Source organism: Physella acuta, unplaced genomic scaffold (assembly GCF_028476545.2).
Source record: "Physella acuta isolate Inbredline_101_S28 unplaced genomic scaffold, ASM2847654v3 ptg000199l, whole genome shotgun sequence".
NCBI lineage: Eukaryota > Metazoa > Mollusca > Gastropoda > Physidae > Physella > Physella acuta.
Genome location: NW_026731718.1, coordinates 377618 through 397281, shown reverse-complemented (window position 1 = coordinate 397281; position 19664 = coordinate 377618). Strand labels below are relative to the sequence as shown.

General features: G+C 31.5%; 1 protein-coding gene and 1 long non-coding RNA gene across 3 annotated transcripts; one reads left to right on the top strand and one right to left on the bottom strand.

Moving 5' to 3' along the window:
* Positions 1-248: 248 nt before the first annotated feature.
* On the top strand, positions 249-3006 carry LOC131937041 (uncharacterized). Its single transcript, XR_009386151.1, has 5 exons — positions 249-345; positions 1113-1179; positions 1825-1873; positions 2366-2395; positions 2615-3006. It is a non-coding gene; the product is annotated as an uncharacterized LOC131937041 (long non-coding RNA).
* A 9404-nt stretch (positions 3007-12410) lies between these two features.
* On the bottom strand, positions 12411-19135 carry LOC131937038 (putative ferric-chelate reductase 1). Of its 2 annotated transcripts, none has more exons than XM_059294226.1 (6): positions 18990-19087; positions 18231-18436; positions 17864-18000; positions 14587-14678; positions 13797-13921; positions 12411-12892 (listed from the first exon to the last, which is right to left on the bottom strand). In XM_059294226.1, the coding sequence occupies exons 2-6, from the start codon at positions 18433-18435 to the stop codon at positions 12804-12806; spliced, it is 648 nt and encodes a 215-aa protein (XP_059150209.1). In that variant the 5' UTR covers position 18436; positions 18990-19087; the 3' UTR covers positions 12411-12803. The 2 variants fall into 2 exon arrangements, with proteins under 2 accessions (XP_059150209.1, XP_059150210.1); XM_059294227.1 differs by having other exon boundaries at positions 12412-12892; positions 19040-19135.
* Between the last annotated feature and the right edge of the window lie 529 nt (positions 19136-19664).

The following is a 19664-nucleotide window of genomic DNA, read 5'->3' as shown; positions in this document are numbered from 1 at the left end:
ATGTCTCTAGTTTGGACCGTCAACAATGCGACATATAACATGGCTATATATTTGAATGCAATGAGTTATACAGCATTTGAATGTCTGTAGTTTGGACCCTTTACCTGTTATATATTTGAATGCTTTAAACAGCACAATGAAAGTCTCTAGTTTGTACCCTCTAAAATGCGACATCTACCTGCTATATATTTGAATCTAATGCTATAAACAGCACATTAACAAGGCTAAATAATTTATTGTCATGCTATAAACAGCGTGCGGCAGTGCGCCTGTCTGCATCAACTCCTACCTGGCCAAGCTACAGAGTGTGTCCACCTCACTAGACCTTGCAAGAAAATATTGCCCGTGAGTATTTCAGCAAACTTTCTGAAGATACCGCTTTAACATACCGGTAGTTACTTAATATTTTCAACTATGTTTCAATTAATCAATGGCAAATAGACATGTGCATTTGTTTGCCAATGACGGAAACAATGAATAGCTTACAACAAGTTTTACACTTGGAATGTATGTGATATGAAATTTTAAATTATGTTGAAATTTGGATAAGATCATGATTCCTCCAAGCAAACGCTCTTAGAATGGATTGGTTGAAAGTACAGTTTATTTTTACTTTCTTAATAATCGTTCGGTCGTTTTGTCATGCAACCAATGACTTTATCGGTGACTGTACCATTAGGTTATGTAAGTAATCAGATGATCCTAACTTAATCATGTAAGCAAAGAGAGGTACATATATACCGAGGTCATTGACACTACGTCATATAAGTAATGCGAGGTACATGACTTTCTAGTTGACTGTAGCATTACGTCAGGTAAGTTTCCTGAAGTACCTTTCTATGTCGATTTAAACGCCGATGTGCATGCTATGAATATCGTGATTCCTTTTCAAATGCGGGTCTTGTAAATAATGCTGCAAAAATATGTTTTGATCTTCATCAGTTTGTTTTTACATTTCCATCAAGATAATATTTTTACTATCATATCATATTCTGTTTTTATACACTATTGTTTTTTTTAGAAATGTGCACTATATTAGATAATAATTAATCATTTTATGAGTAATAATAATAAAGTCAGTGTCGTGCTTTAAATGCATTCATTTATTACAGATATTCTGAGGAGTTGGTTGGTTGTTTGATGAGATCAAGTTGTGTTATACAACAAATCAATCAACTTGTAAGTTGTTTTTTTTTTTAAATTTTCAACTAGTGTTTCTTCCAGGCTTTTTTCTCCAGGGGTAAAGGGGGTGAGGAACTTGATATTTTCCTGTAAGGCGGACACTGATAAAAGTATATATTTTCTCTATAAATTCCATTTACTTCGGTGCTTTCAACGTTATGATCTTTAAAAACTGATTACCTAACTACCGATGAGGTTGACTTCTGGGATGGTATGTGTTCGACTGAGGCATGAAGTGTAAACTATTTACGAGTTTTCCCGTTGTTAATTCTGGCTTGCTTAAATAAAAATTTATATATTTAAAACATCACAACAAACTATTACTGCTCCATACAATAGTTATAAATGAACTCACATCCTAACATGACAACAGACCATTACACTATGTACTAGACTAGCTACGGCAGTTATATGGGATTTAATGCTAGAAAAACCAATGGTATTCTGGTGTATTTACTCCATTTGTATTTTTTTAAATAAATCTACTGTTATATTACAAACTTTAAGAAAATTATCTGAAATACATTTTTAAGTTTTTAACTCTTTATTATTTGATAAAAGTAATACCGCATATTTATTGTATACTTTACTGTAATAATTTGTGCGTCCAATTTTTTGAATAATATATTAACTCAATCATAGGTGGACTCAATATCAAAGGAAGAGCTGTTTAATAGACAAATCTATTGCGGTAAGAAAATATAATATATATATATATATATATATATATATATATATATATATATATATATATATATATATATATATATATATATATATATATATATATATATATATATATATATATATATATATATTTTATATTAACATTTATTGGCCATATATATATATATATATATATATATATATATATATATATATATATATATATACATTTTTTAAAAATATTTGATTCGGAATGGAAAAAAACTGTTGCTTGGCACAGTAAATGGGCATTGTAACACAGTTTAACTTAAGATAATGTCACGATATAATTGTAATTCTTCAGCTAAATATGGTGTCGTTACGCAATTTAAAAAATTACCTAGTCGTTAAATAAACAATTATAATTGTAAGTTTTACAATTATAGAATTGATTAAGAAATTGGATTACTATACAATTATATTAATTTAATAAAATCTAATACAGTGTAAAATAATTGCTTCAAACTTTTTTTTTCAGAACTAGATATCTATAAAGGTACTAGTGATGGTAAGTAGGCCTATAATAAAACAATAATGTGCAGTTATCAAATGACAATTTAAAAAAAAAATATGTATATAGGTTATACAAATACTCTAGTTTTTATTTCGTAGTTAGTTTTGTTCTATTTGTGTATGTTTATATTCAATAATTATTGAAAATTGATGATTTGTTTTTCTCCGAGGTAGTAATTGATGATATTTTTGTTTGGTGTTCACTCCATTGCAGGTGGGGTGACACAGATCGCACTTACCGCCATGGTTTTTGTTACAGTTTTCAACCTCTTGAACGTATTTGACATGTAGAGTTATAGGCCTACTGCATATTTAGACAAGATCTTGTGTAGCTATTTATTATTGGCACAAAGTTGTTAGTAATTATTTACATCAATACCTGACAAGGTGTACCTTATATTATGTAAAGTTAAAAAAAAAACATTTAAACATTAGGTGTTTTATCAAGAAGACTGTTTTTACAATGAGATATTTGAACAAATGGAATGTTTATTTTGAGAAAACAATCAGCAAAGTTGATAGAAAGTGATAAATTGATTGGGAATCTATTTTTATTAACATGTGTAAAGCTATTATTTTAACTAATAACAACAATTATAGTAAACATATTAAAATATGTTTGTTTGTGATTTTATCCACTTTGTAACTAATGACATTGTTTAATTCTTGTAATTTAAAAAACAAATTACGAGATCATGTAATTATGAATTTTTAACAAATTGTATATAAGATTTATACAATTTATACAACAGCAAAAATAGAAATAGTTTTTGTTCGTAAAGATCAAAACATAATATACAAATATACCAACTAGATTATATATTTAAAAGAGATATATTTTATACTAAAACATCACCAGTTATAAAAAATAATTTATTATCAAAAGGCTCTTGTGCTGATTTCATATCATCATCAATCTTTTATCGTGAATTACACAAAATACAAAATACCAAATTTAACGTGATGTAATTTAAAACAAAAAAATGTCCATTAATATAGAACACCAATGGTGACAAGAGTACATTAATTGTATAACGACATCACCACAAAGACAGGGTGAAGGTGAGCAGTCCAAACAAAGCTGTCGTGTACAGGTGAGCTGGGCTGCGCCACATGGGGTCAGCTGAGTTCGCTGTGAGAGAATAAAAAAAATGATTTTAAATAGGCGTGTTTTTATTTTGCACGACGTGGAAGATTGATAAAATTGACATAGTAAAAGAATTATGAATTGTTGCAACAAGAAAAAAAATAAAAGTAAATAAGGCATGTACATTGTCATCCATTCGCAAATAAGAGAAGAAAAAAAAAACGTTTTGACATTTCAGAATTTTAAAAATAACAAATTGACTTGTGATTAATTTATCCTCAAGGGGAACTAATCATTTTTTGTAAATAATAAACACTGGATTATCTCTCTTTATAAGCACGGATAAAATTATTGGTCAGCTAAAACTTCGCATAAATCTATAAATATAACTATATGACATTATAAGCACATTGTGTCTGGGGTATACTACAGTTTTTTTGCACTGATATATCTAAGGGAGTCACATCATTATAGATGTTCAGAATGATTTATGCATTCTTCTTCCACATGCTAATTAACGAAATTAGTACATATCAAGCTTAAGATAATTATTTATTTACCAGTACAATTCCAATCGACAGCGGTTTTTGGGTACTTGATTTCCGTACTTCCAGACTTGGTGTTCATGAGTGTGTCTGACACTATGTTCGTCCAGTACTCATCTTCTTCAGCTACAAATGTCACCCTGAGATACATAGGCATTACATTGAAGAACATGCTTGGAAGTTTTAGGGTTTAGAAAATAAAGAATACCATTGCTTAATATTTAGAAAATGTAGAGCATACATCATAACATAACATTAAGAAGATATAGAGCATATACCAAAACAGCATATTTAGAAAATATAGTGTTTACACACACTCAAACTTTTAGAGAATATGCGTACACATGTGAGTATATAAAATGAAACGCCAACGTACACACTGAGAGCGTTATATTTACTCACCGGCTGACACGTATAGAACATATAGCTAGACAGGTACATGTTTTACCTGAAGAAGACGTTGGTAGTGGAGTTGGATGGAGGGACCCACGTAAGAGCTAGACTGGTTTTGTCATTGGAACTCGAATGTACAAGAGCAGCCTGTTATGATAGTTGTTACAAACGTTACCACTATTACGTTAGGAAAATATTTTAAACGTTTCGGAATTTTTACAAAAGCTTTGATCTTGAAGCTTGTGTTTTACATGAAAATTTTGAGTATCTTAACAAACTTTAGTATATACTAGAAACAATATCAGTAAAATCTGTACGTGCTGTTGTGGAGGGGTAATACTTTAATTTGTTTTAAATATGGCTCACACAAAGGTCGAGGATAATTACACATTAGATTGTAAAATGTGTAATGAAGTGGAAATTTTTCCATTCAAATAATTCTGTCTTTGTAAAATTGTACATTAAAAACTCTATCTCGAACCGTTTTTTTTCTAAAACATACATAAAGCTAATGTACATGTGGTCTTACATCATATTCAATTTCAATCTTAAACCAAAACAAATGCGTTTTGCAACCTTCCATTTTTTTTTTCAATTTTAAACGCATTTAAAAAAAACCAAAAAAAAAAAAACCATAGTAGGCCTACTTACACCAGAACAAGCTGTCCTCGTCCCAGTAATGACGTTAAAACTTCCTATGTTTGTATTGTTGCTGTCCCTTGCCTGTATCATAAAACCCTTAAAAGGGAACTTCGGGCAAGAATTGAGAGACACTAAGTAGAAAAGAAAAAAAAAGAAAAAGTTGTAAATTTTGTATAGTTAGCTGCTTCACTAGCATATATTTGAAACAATGGTGTGGGGACTCAAAAGTATGTTTATTTCCCATTTTAAGAGCATAAGATTCTGTTATATTAAACGTTTTAAATTTGTTTACATAAAATGATTTTAGCGCACAAAGTCAATGACTGTCGGCAGTAGCGTAGCGAGGGGGGGGGGGACATATGTCCCCGGGCGCCGACCTTAGGGGGCGCCAAAATGGGTTGGAAAAATAAAGTTAAGGGTTGAGGGGGTGCAAATCGAAAATTTGAGGGGGGGGGGGGGTGCAAATGGAAATCTCGAGGGGGGGGGGGCGGGGGGGGCAAATCGAAAAGTTTGTCCCCGGGCGCCGGGAAGGGTCGCTACGCCTCTGACTGTCTGCTAAAGTGTTATTTTTAAGGGGAATCGTTAAGGATGTTAAAGTCCCCAACACTAGCTTGACCACGCCACTTTTAGCCAATTTATCATACGTTTACTTTATCGTGCTAGTTTTTCCAACTGTCCCCAGTGATAACCCATCTCTCTTGTGCTAGTTTATACTTGCAATCTGTCTAAACATACACTGGGACACACACTCATCATACCTGCGGTTGTCACTCAGGTGCCACAATACGTCAGCCTGATTACATGATCACTAGGCTGATTAATTCCAATTATTCTAATTAGTTAAGTAGCTTAAGGTTCGGGCAGTATACACTCAAGCGAAGGAATTCTCTAAATTACAGTAATGTGCTTTACTTGTGGTTATCGACCTTGCGTAACTCTTGTTCGTTTTATACCAGTATTAAGGCTAGGATTAATGTGAAGATTGTAAAGGAAGCGACATATACAAATATATGCTGCCAATGTGTCCTGACGTGTATGAATGCACTGTTCCTATATAGACTGTTTTGGTAAATGGGGAGGAGTGTGGAAATGTCTGCTTTTGGACTGAGGTAGGGGATGAAAATGGCTGCTTATAAGCTGTGATAAAGGATGGATATGTATTTTTTTTTTAATTTGCTGGTATAACAAGGGCGGGGAGGGGGGGGGGGGCGGGAGTCTACATTATTATTATTATATTTAACACATGGTGACAAGTGAGAGCATATTTCACATCATTGACTGTACATTTTGCAATAAGTAGTAAGTAAGTTGATTGTTTACAAATGTGTGTTTCACATGTTTGGACTTCTGTACAGTGATTTAATATGTTATGCTACTTTGATGGATTGCGAATGGTTAGCATCAGAACTCTACAAAATCCTGTCAAAATGCTAGGCAAAGATAATATATACAGATAAGTTTAAAAGCGCGTATCGGTAAGAATGAATATCCGCTCTAGTAATTCACAATGAAAGATAAGTCAAGTGTGACTGTTATAGATGTCAGCGGGGTGGAAATTTTGACATAAGTGCTCTTAAGTCATGCGGGACAAAGCGAGCTATGGCTTACAATGGTATGCTGTACCACTGGAACGCTTTCAGTACCGAAACCAGTAAGAGAGGGGTGAGGAGGGAGGCGATAGACACTAGTAGATAACCGAAACCAGCCCGACGGTGGGGGGGGGGGGGGGGGGGTGGCAGACACTAGTAGATAACCAAATCATGAAAAACAAACGTGCAATGTAGGAGGGGTCGTCTCTTCCCCCTCCCCCCCCCCCTCGAATGAAGTAGAATTTATATAGTGGTCCGCTCCCTCCCCCAACCCCCGGAGAAAAATGTCCGGAAGAAACCCTGCAAACGTGTGACCTCTAGTTTGGTGTGACCTACATTCTATGTTTCCTGTGCCGTTGTAACTGGTAGTAAGTATGGTGATGTTGTAGGGGGGCAGGGTGGTTTTAGGCTCCCCAGGGTGGCTAGGCACCAGACTGTCGCAGACACTGTCCACGTTTTGGCCATTGGGGTAGCACTGGGTACAGGTTATGGTCAGGAGAAGGAACGTTAGGGTTAGGGCGATCATCTTCCTGTGGAGAAAATATTTTTTTAATCTATTGAGTATGAGTTTCTCGTTTATAACATATATTGTTTTTTTAATTAACAATTAATGGATATATAGGCATACATACTATAATAATCAGTAGTTCACAATGATTGGTCAGCATTTTTTCCCTTATTTAAAAAAAAAATTCGCAATACGTTTAATAATTAATGTAGTGTTTTTTTTTAAATTATTAATTAAAACAAAGCGTCGAAGCTACAAACCCGAAACACAAATCTAAAACAAGTCAAACCAGCCACACCCACCCACAAACACAAGTCACTAACAGCCCGTATAGAACTGACAAAAGTTATACGCTGTATATCCAAGCATCGCTAGTGAATGACTCAACAACCCAGGATCGATTGTTCAGCTTTAAATAGCCTGGAGTCGATCACGCGTAGCACTCGGAAACACGATATCACTAACCATCTGCGGCGGAAATGGCTGTTAAGTGGGACGTGATGTTGTACCACATGACACAGGTGCAAGGTCAATGTAAGTCAGGGGAATTATGCTCTAAAGTTGACATTAAGTTGATGGCTTGTATAGATATTTCATAACACACGAAGTAGAAAAATCATCAATGCGCACAGTGCAAAATCGTGTTACTATACTTTCTAACGCTCTCACAACAACATTGTGAATTTAGTGGTTAAATGTAAATCTTTTTTTTTTCTTTATGTATCGCTCAGCTAGCCAAAGTTTGGATTATGATAAAGATAAGATGTAGAGTCAACATTTTAGCTATGTTAAAGAAAATGCAAAACGGTTAAAGACATGATAGACAGCGCTAATGTAATGATCAAATAAAAAACAAATACATGATAGACAGCGCTAATGTAATGATCAAATAAAAAACAAATACATGATAGACAGCATCAATGTTGTAATAAAAGTAAAAACAAAGACACGATAGACAGCGTCAATGTTGTAATAAAAGTAAAAACAAAGACACGATAGACAGCGTCAATGTTGTAATAAAAGTAAAAACAAAGACACGATAGACAGCGTCAATGTTGTAATAAAAGTAAAAACAAAAACACGATAGACAGCGTCAATGTTGTAATAAAAGTAAAAACAAAGACACGATAGACAGCGTCAATGTTGTAATAAAAGTAAAAACAAAGACACGATAGACAGCGTCAATGTTGTAATAAAAGTAAAAACAAAGACACGATAGACAGCGTCAATGTTGTAATAAAAGTAAAAACAAAAACACGATAGACAGCGTCAATGTTGTAATAAAAGTAAAAACAAAGACACGATAGACAGCGTCAATGTTGTAATAAAAGTAAAAACAAAGACACGATAGACTGCGTCAATGTTGTAATAAAAGTAAAAACAAAGACACGATAGACTGCGTCAATGTTGTAATAAAAGTAAAAACAAAGACACGATAGACAGGGCTAATGTAGTGATAAAAGCAAAAACAGTCTCCAAACCATCTGCTGTTATGTTAAAACATTCGCATTTTGTCGAATCGGCTTCCCATTTTAATGATGGCTGAAAACTAACTGAACCTAACTCTAACACCGGCGTGCTAATTGAATCAACTGTTACATAAGGCACTTATATTTAAGCATGTTATTATTGATTTGTTCACTATCAATGTTTATGTTATATAAGAGTTTGCGTATAAAAAAAGTTGTTCCATGAAATGTTTTTTTTTTAAATTATAATTTCAATTTTTACTAAAAAACTAACATGATTTAATTGTTGGGAGGTGTAGCAACATCATTTTTATTTTAATCAGAAGTTATAAATTTTATTTCCTAATGATTCTGTAAAATAAGACTATTTTAACACGCATTCTCTGAGCAATATGTTTCGACAGAAAGCTTAAACAAGCGATACATTTCTAAATAATAAAAAAAAATCAAATTTTCTGTAAGACGTAACTAAATATCGATTTTCCAAATGATAAGCCACCAAAATAAAATATAACAAAGTAGTAAAATTTTTAAAAATTATAATAAACTTGCGTAATTATTTAAATAACATATAAGGTTAAAAGACCAAACTTACGAAACGTTGACCTGATATATAGAATAAAAATATAACAATCGGTAGGAATAAAAAATATACTAATAAAAATACAGAAATATTTAAATAAAATATAAAGTTAGTAGATCAAATTTACCAAACGTTGAACTGGCTCACAGCAAACAACGTCCAAGTTTTGAACGAAAAATGACACAACTCACGTCAGCAGCTTGTTGGATGTCCGTGTCATGACGCTCACGGATTCGTCTCACACTACCATAATATTGATTTCTTGATGCTTAAATTAGCTCTTGACGTTTATTGGGAATACCCGTCACAGGTAACGTTTCCATTGTAAAAAAATATTGTCTAAAATGTAAGTGGTATAGATGTATTTAAAGTCAATGTTATTCACTGAAATTGATGGTAAAGTGTTATATTGTGTTTTAATACCTCAATATTTTTATTTACGCAAAGTTTTAAAATTGAAAGTGAATTCAGCGCATCTATTTTGCTGACACAATATGTAACAGTATTGCTGACTTCTTTTAAATTATAATATTACTACTTTTTGAAAATCTATATATTCTGTATATTATCTTTTAAAAATGCAATATTTAATTTTTAATTGGCGAATAATATTACTAACTTGCTTTAGTTCTTTTATTTTTATAAGGATATGTAATATATAATGTTTTGTTCTGTTAAATTTATTAATCTTTCTCAAAGAGTAAGAGTTAATATAATGGTTATGGATTTATAAACTACTTTAAGTTTTAGTTTTGTGATAGTTTCAGTATAATTTACCTTTCCTGATAGTCTCAAACAAGGTCTAGTGTAGCTTAAAATAGCATTAATCAATGTTGCCATAGGAATATGCAATTATGGTTGTGTTTCAATATTTCATGAAAACAATTATTTTGACTGCGCATTCGGGTCAGTGCTGGTGAAAGATAATTGTGTTGTTTGCAGAAGCATTATCTCCCTGTATGTGACTTGTAATTAAGCAGAATGGACAATTTTCTGCTAATAGTTACAGGCTTTACTTAACAATTAATATATATTTAAATACCACTAATAATATTCTCTAAGGGGACGGCGAGGTCTTAGTGGTAGAGCTCTGGGGTGCTATCCCGAAAATCTCTAGTTCGAGTCCGGGTACAAATCAGTAGACTCTGGTGGGTACTTAACTCAAGTTAGGGGGAGTAAAGGCGGTTGCGCCAAAGTGCTGACCACTCATTCCCTTCATATTCCAAGATAAAAACAACATATGAACTCTACTTCACCTGCCAATATATATATATATATATATATATATATATATATATATATATATATATATATATATATATATATATATATATATATATTTATATATATATATATATATATATATATATATATATATATATATATATATATATATATATATATATATATATATATATATATTTATATATTTCTGTATATATATATATATATATATATATATATAGAGAGAGAGAGAGAGAGAGAGAGAGAGAGAGAGAGATAGAGAGAGAGAGAGAGAGAGAGAGGTGCTGTACATAATTTAAACGACACCTACTTAAAAAATTATATGTGTGGACTTACTTAAAAATTGTTATCTCAAAAATATTAAAGATTAAAAAATATTTGAGCATCTGGGTTTTAATCATGCGACAAAATGTAATAAAAATAATGCCAAACTCCATTTACGCAAAACATCAAAGGCTAACCAATAAAGGTTTACCGTATCGTTACTAGGCGAGGGGTTAGACAGTTACATCCTCAGGGCATGTTTATTATTGGAATTATCGGAAAACGTATTGATTTCTGTAGCTAAGGATCGGTCTATGGATAAATGGTGCTGACTAACCAAAGCAGATCGCTCATCTCTGGATAGCTACTTGACGGCGGATAGCTGTTGCTATTTTTAGACAACATAATTACTGTACTTAGAGGAAATCGGGTTCAAGAATAAGAGACATGGGTTATTTTTAGACATCCCTCTGGGGTAAATGAGAAATAATGATTATGAAAAAATAAATCAATTTCGCAACCATTTGTGTGTAACTTAACTTTTAGACATTGTTAAATATTACGGTGTGTATGTTTATTATAAAATTCTATACATTATACTTAAAATTTTGTATGACCAATAATGAGGTAAATGAAATGATCTAAATGATATCTTCTTTTGTACTTCAGGTGTATTTAACCATATTCTGCTATTGTCACACGCGCTTGTTTATTAAAATTCTCTAATTTATTAACCAATACACAAAAAAAAAATTCTCATAGTTTTCCGAAAAAGTTAAACTATTTCCATTGTTGTGTGCTATGTGAAACATTATGATTCGAAAAGAAGTTATTTGCGCCATTTTTGTTTTAGAATTTAAAAAAAAATTGCGGACCAGTACTTCCGATACGACATTGTGTAAAAGGCAGTCGTGTTGCCGTAACAATCCTAAGAAAATTACAGGTTAGGATGATTGGATATCTGCTTTAATCCAAGTGTAGAAAGTTTGGTTAAGTTCTGGTCTCGTGATATGGGGTGTCAATTATACACTAGAAAAATACTTCAATATAATCGTATACCGACGTAGTTCACCAGTTGATACTAATTTAAGAGCAGACAAATTTCAGAAGATGTTTAATATATGTGGTATGACATCCATTGTATAACGAAAATGCCACCACTGTGGCGCAAAGACCTATCTGAGGTGGCCAAAAGATAATGTGCCGTAAATCTTTATCATTAATTATTCATACCCATTACAGTCGATTATTTTTATACTTCAACTTTTTTATCAACTTTATTTCTATTTAACCATTTATCATTAAATTTAATTTGATCATACGTGATTTTCTTTTTATTTACATTATATTCAATTTGACGTATAAAATCAATATGTGGGCTCATATATATGTACCAGTATTGGGGACTGCCAAATTTGAAGTTTGCCCCGATGTGGGAATGTGTCGCTAGACAGCTGTTGCTATATGCACAAACATATTCCATAGTGAGGGATTCCCACGGTGTAATCTTGAGTTTTACAACATCAAGTCACTGCTAATGTTTTAACGTGTAAAAATATGTGCACATATTTGAATTAAAATCAATATAATTTATTTTTATTTTGAAAATTATACATTGATTCGACCCAGGAAAAATGTTAATTGCAAAAAAAAAAAAATTACTATGTGTGTAGCAAAAATGATAAAATCTTTATTATACACATCTCATTCAAAATTAACACATCAAAATAAACATTTTATTTTTCATTGTGTTTTTTTTCCAACAAACAGTGTAAATAAAATTAAACTTGCACTTGTAAAATAATATGAAACCAGGTAAGTAAAATAATAATTGTTTATTAAAAAAAAATTATTTAAAAAAATATTTTCATTGTGTTTTTTTTCAATAAACAGTGTAGCTAAAAATACACTTGCACATGTAAAATAATATAAAACCAGGTACGTAAAATAACTGTTTACAAAACCAAACATCAAAATTTATTTTAAAAAAATTAACTTACATAATTAAAGTGCTTTAATTACAATTCTGTGATTTACATTTCGATAAATGCGGAAACGATGTAGTTTACTACAAACATTTACCATAGGTATAATACTGCCTGAATGACCCCAAAGAATGTGAAGACAGTAGCTTGATTATATGCCATATAGGAAGCGGTACTTGCGGCTGAAGAAGAAACAAATCAAGTACATTAAATATGACATACACGAAGTGCCTAATGGTTTCGTCAAGAGTGTTACTTAGCACATATTTCAAATAATTTAATTATTGAATTACAATATATATTGTTATAACAAGTTGCTGTTCCTGAATAAGTAGACAGGTATAGGCCTACCTAATAAGTTTAGTTAGAATAATAATGACTGCTGTCAATTTTACTGCAAAGCAGTGTACCCTGAACTTAAAAAGACGGTAATAAAAGACTGTTCGTTATTTGTATTTTTCAATGCTGTATTGTGTATAGGCTGGGTTTTTTTTCTGTTAGTTTAGTTATATTTTATTTATTTATCTATTTTTTTTTAAATTTAGATTGAATTGACGATTTATATAAAATCTTGTAAAAGTACTGTAAGTAATACCCCAATTGTCAAATGACCAAATCTTTAAATAGTCAAAAATGTGTCTTTTTCAATGATTGGTTGAAAGCTCCTAACAATTTAATAAACAATATTTACTTGATTTTATAGAATAATTTATGTTACCTTCATTTAGAATGTATCCACGTTGTGATGGTTAGATGTCAATTGTTAATTTTTTCATCATGGAACAGTTTTTTCAAAAGCGTTTTTTTTTTAAAGTCAAATCTCCTTTTAGTTTGTGAAATATACGGCGTGTATAGTAAACTTTTCTTATGAGGGACTACTAACCCGAACAATTCAGATATTTCATATTCAAATTTTTAATATTTAACTGTCCATATTCTACTAACATAACAGTGTTTGACACTTCGAATTCAAGTTTTAATATAATAAGCACTTTGTTGTTGTAATACTGTCAGATGTGTCGATTTTTGTTAAGTTACGTACACAAATTAAGTACAAAATAAAGAAAATATTTTATGTCTGAGTACCTGTGCAGTTAGCTAATAGCATTGTAGGAGGATTTAGTGTTCCAGTAGTATTTAGCCTCGAGTCCAACAAAGGCTGGGATGTAATGTAGCTCCAGTATTCATGTTCCTCCATTACAAAAGTCACCCTTCAAAGAACGTTTGCACATTGATACAAATATAAGGCATGTTTTTATTTTACGCTGTACAATGTAAATGTATCTGATCACGTGGTGAACCTAGTATTTGTAGTGGTTTTGTCCGCGACATAAAACTTAATCCTTCATAAGAAGCAAAAAAAAATATAATGCAACTAGAATTTAATATTTAAAAAAAGCGTGTCCTACTTAGAGCTTACATTTGATAAGCCGGGCTAGATTCTATTAATTTTGTTTGACGTGATTTTGTTCTCCTATCTAGAATCATTAACGTATCCAATCTAAAACTGCAAATTTGTTTTAAATTGTCTGTTAGTGTTTTACTTTGTGTTTGTGTTACTTTGTGGTTGTGTTATTTACTTTGTGTTTGTGTTACTTTGTGGTTGTGTTATTTACTTTGTGGTTGTGTTACTTTGTGGTTGTGTTACTTTGTGTTTGTGTTACTTTGTGTATGTGTTGCTTACTTTGTGGTTGTGTTAATTACTTTGTGGTTGTGTAACTTACTTTGTGGTTGTGTTATTTACTTTGTGGTTGTGTTACTTACATAGAATTAACTTTGTGTTTGTGTTACTTACTTTGTGGTTGTGTTACTTACCTTTTTGTTGTGTTATTTGATTTTGTGATTGTGTTACTTACTTTATGGTTGTGTTACTTACATAAAATTAACATGTCCTGTAGTGTTTGTGTTGGGTGGATTCCACGTGACAGTTTTAAATACTTTGTCGCTGTCTTCGTTGTGTGAAATAGCCTACAATAGAAAACACGCATGAGCATCAAAACATAATACGTTTAGTTTAAAGACAGTGGTGTTCACTTTGGGTCAGTTGTTCAGTAGCCTACTTGTAACAGAAAAAAAATGTAACATGAATGTTCAGACGTTAGTTTTCGTTTTAGCTGTCGCTCCAATCCTATACTGCTTGTAATTAGGTCTCTAACTTCTCGTTCTCGTACTTGCCAGCTAGTATTTTTCAAACCAAATCTTAATATTTTTTATTACGTCGGTAAAAAAAAATTAAATAGAAAAGCTTCTTTCGTTATACTTAAGTTTTCTAAAATAGTGAACAATGATGATGATCGGCTACAAGATGTAGTCTAGCTTATTGAAAACTATAGCTTTCGTCGAATGTTATTTTTTAAACAAAGCGTTCAGTTTGTTATTATTTATTATTAGACTCTGTAACAATTTGTCCTAAACGCACTTTAATCGTCTATATAACATTAATAGCCTATGCATAACGGTACTTAATTTGATTCTATTATTATTAGAAACATTTATGATTGTTGTTTTTTGAGTATTCCTGGCATTTTAAAATCCTTATGTGAGGCTCAGAAACCAATAGCCGTCATATTGGTTTTGTTTTTAAAAAAACAAACTACTTTAGTTCGAAAATTTATACCTCTTCCTGGCTAACGAGATTTTGAACTTCAAACGAGAAAGACCGAGATTTACAAGCCCTGTTGTCTGCTTATTAACCCATATTCTGCTAGCGTCCCACTTATGGGACGCTTGTAAAAAAAATTGGTAAAATTTATTAAAAACTAGTTAAAACACAAATTATGTTTCATTGTATTTGAAAATGGTTAGACTATTGAATTTGTGTGTGTTTTGTGAAAAAAAATAATTTTGAAAAATGTTATAGTGCCGGATTTGCAGGACTTGACAAAATGGCGGAAAAAAGAAAACATGCGCACAGGAAAATGCATATCTTCTAAAATATTAACATTTTAAGTGCAAAATACATTTGAAACTTGTAGCAGTACCATATTTCTATCTGATAAAAATTTAAGAATAACAATTTTTTTTACTACTTCGTTATATCAAGTGTACAACAAGCGTCCCATAAGTGGGACGCTAGCAACGAATGGCCCCATGTAGATTGTTACACAAACGTCACATTTATTTGACCCTAGCGAGAAACACATATGCAAATGTTTATGTTAAATGGTTATTTATGGTGAAACAATTGTTGACTATGTTAACTGCTGACTTTGGGGTATTAAGTACTATTTATAGATATTTATCTATGACCTTGACCTATATTTATGCAGATTGTTACACAAACGTCACATTTATTGGACACTAGCGAGAAACACAGATGCAAATATTTATGTTAAATTGTTAATTATGGTGAAACAATTGTTGACTTTGTTAACTGTTGACTTTAGGGTGTTAAGTAGTATTTATAGATATTTAATTATGACCTTGAGCTATATTTTCTTATATATTATTGTATTAAAAAATTGCAAATATTGAAAAACTTACATTTTATTTTTAAGTTTTCAGAATTACGCTTACTGAAGTATTTAATATCATTGAATATAAACTAATTTAGTATTGCTGTAAATTAACTAGCGCGTGATATTAAAATTATAACAAACCAGAATGATAACAATGGCCACGATTGAGGTGAAATGATCCAGTCAAGGGGGTTGGTTAACTCTCTTCATATAAGAGCTCAAGCTACATATAGCAGAAATGTGAATTAGCTGTGTACTAGTGTCATGCCCCAATAATATTCCCATCCAAGTGTTCCCGATACCAGTTTTAATTTGTTAACTCTTTAAGGAGATTCCTGGTGTTAGATTGGGAGCTGTTCGGATAGTGAGGTGCATACATGGATGAGAGCCACAAACACTCAATACAGGCCCCCAGAATTGGATCCGTGCCCTAGACATAAGATGTCTGATGTCCTAATGTACGCCTGTGAGGGGGGGGGGGGGGAATAGCAAGGGTAACAAAAGAGAAGATGGCTGGATGACATCTGGGACTGGACCGGATCGTCTTTTGCAAATTCACTGAGGGCAGAGTTTCTTTCAGGCATCATTTCGGACAGGGGTGGGGTGGGGGCTCTGCACCCAGATCAAAATGGAATTTATATATAAAACATACTTTTACCAATGTCCACCCTTCCCCTGAAATTTAAGTCCCCCCCCCCCTGAAAATTTCAAGTACGCCCCCCAAAAAATCAATTATTTATATTTAATTATATTACAGTTTCGATGAATAATAACAATATGTGTGATCATGTGTGTATAATTAGATGTACTAGTCACAGCTTTACTTATTTCCAAGTGTTGTTCACTTTGATGGATGCTAGATTAAAAGAAAAATAGACTTTTGAACAAAATTTCTGTATTTTAGACCATGGTATGGCTAACCCAATTGATTATTATCATTATTTTTAGCTGTCCTAAACAATGTAATCATTGGCCTAACAATACAAAATCAGTATACAGCTTAATTTTCGCGTGATTAGCCATATTTCGTGATAAATGATTTTATTTTTCAATAAATGTGCATGGGGCCGTTCGTTGCTAGCGTCCCATTTATGGGACGTTTTTTAAAAAATCGATATTTTAAAAAGTATTGATTTTTAAAAAAAATCCATAGTCATTCCTTCATTCAGTGCCCAAAAGCTAAACCATATAAAAAAATTATAAAAATTTGAGACCTTGGGATAATATGGGTTAAAGTTATTTGGACGTTCGTTCGTCGGTAGCTAGTACTTGTTAAAAGTCTATTCTTTGTTAGTTATATTCTGCTTTTTTGTAGCCATTTTTTTTATTAGTGTCTCTTATATAAGCAGGTCGATTGTAATTAATAATGTTATCTCCCCTTTTTTTTATAACATTTACTAATCATTAAATTAATGTTTTATGACTTGTTTATTATCTACTTAGATTAAAATTAGATGTAATTGCGTTGTCTTCAGCGACGTTTGTATCTATAACGTTTCATTGGAAAAGATAAACTATAATAGGGTCTAAAACAAGTTTATCTTCAAATACGCAGACAAACTAAGAAACAAACACACACATAGACATTTGAACTAAATAAAACATAGAAACACAATTTTAATAGTTTGCATAATTTTACCGGAACGGAATTCTTTTACAATATCAAAGCGAGTCATCTCTAAACAAAACACTTACATGCCCATTACAATGGGTAACTGTATTGTCTGCTATGAAAGATCCTAAGTATTGTGATTGGTCTGAACCAACAGCGGCATAGCGTGCTTGCATAAAAAACCCTTTGAATGTATACTTCATGCAAGACCTCAGAGTAACTAGAAAAATTAAAAAAAAAATAAAGAATTATATATATATATATTTGCGAATGTGTGTGCGTGTGTGCGATATAAAGGTATAGGTATTGTTTTATAATGTGAGACTTAGTAGAGTATCAGTAGACGTATAAAATAAATTGATTAGCCAATTACTTCGAATGCAAAATATATATTACTAATGAGAAAATAAAACTCCTTTACATGTATGTAGGTACAAAGGTTAGACTTACTTGTGACTGGATTACCAGGGCTATAGGTTGTAGTAGAACCGAAGCTTATCATGAATGGCGGATTAGTGTTTTGTTTTCCACTGCCATGACCAGGCTCCAAGGTAGCACATATCGTTGAAAGTTGGTCAGTTGTCGGTTTTTGATACCCATGTACAAAAGCTATCATACTTGTCACTGACAGTATAAAGGTTGCTGTATTCTTCATTCTATCCACACAAGTGCAATATTGGTTATTATTTACTTATATACATATATATATATATATATATATATATATATATATATATATATATATATATATATATATATATATATATATATGTATATATATATACATATATATATATATATATATATATATATATATATATATATATATATATATATATATATATACATATTATATATAGCCTACATACACACACACACTATATAAATAAGCTAAAAAATGTATGCACGTTACAAACGATTATCTTTTCGTAAAAGTATTGCTTTATTGTATTTACTCAAAAATATAGATAGTAACAATAAAAGTTTTTTTTTTTTTAAAGTGCAGTATTGATTGTTTAAAATGAGTTTTTTTGCGACACATTGCAACAAAGGAATTTTATAAAAAAAATATTATAAATAGGTAGGAAATAATTATAATTTGAAAACTGAAATTTTAAAATTAAAAAACAAACAACAACAATTAAAGTCCATTAGGAATAACGACACAGGAAGCACACATAATAAAATTCAAAGTAACGAAAAACTTGCTTTGTCTATTGAAGATTATTTTGAAATACAACCATAAATTGTGAAACAACCTGGTAGTTACCGAATCCCGGATATGTGGTTGTCCCGAAATTAAAGTTTGGAGTCAGGGCTGACTGGATCAACCAAGGATATAAACCAGTCCTTCCACGCCGCAGCGCATGACGGTTAGAAGAGTTTCCTTATAAGGCTTTAGTGATCTGTACTGGATAACTGAGACTGAGGGTAACTTAAGTAAACTTTTTAGTTCTTATTCTACACGAAAACCTGAATTTACATCTTTAACATACAAGATCACGTTGATCTCAAATTGACCGTGATTTACTTTTAGTGTACACTACCGTATTTACTCTATAAGCAACTTAAACAGACAGCTTTTAAAAAAAATTAATGTTCGTTTCATAGGGTTAAAAATACACTAACTATCTTGTCCACAACCAAGACTGCTTGATACATAGTATGTTCTTGTCGTAATTAGGTGTTCATTAATGATTAATTAAACCATCTAGTATCTAGATTTGAATTGTAAAGTCTAGATTACTACTCAGCCTACTTACAGGTGTAAAGAAAATCATTTTTTTTTCTAAATAAGTAAATTATCAAGGTAGTGTGTGTAGAAAACAATGTATGAATTGAATATTTCTTAGCTAAACATATTTATAAAAAAATAAAAAAAAT

Excerpts from the sequence above, each read along its gene's own strand:
- LOC131937038 (XM_059294227.1), bottom strand. The coding sequence starts at position 18,435 with ATGAAGAATACAGCAACCTTTATACTGTCAGTGACAAGTATGATAGCT. Across the intron at positions 14,679-17,863 it reads TTACCCATTGTAATGGGCAT|GCTATTTCACACAACGAAGA; the intron begins GTAAGTGTTTTG and ends TTTCTATTGTAG. Across the intron at positions 13,922-14,586 it reads ACAGGACATGTTAATTTTAT|GGTGACTTTTGTAATGGAGG; the intron begins GTAAGTAACACA and ends CGTTCTTTGAAG.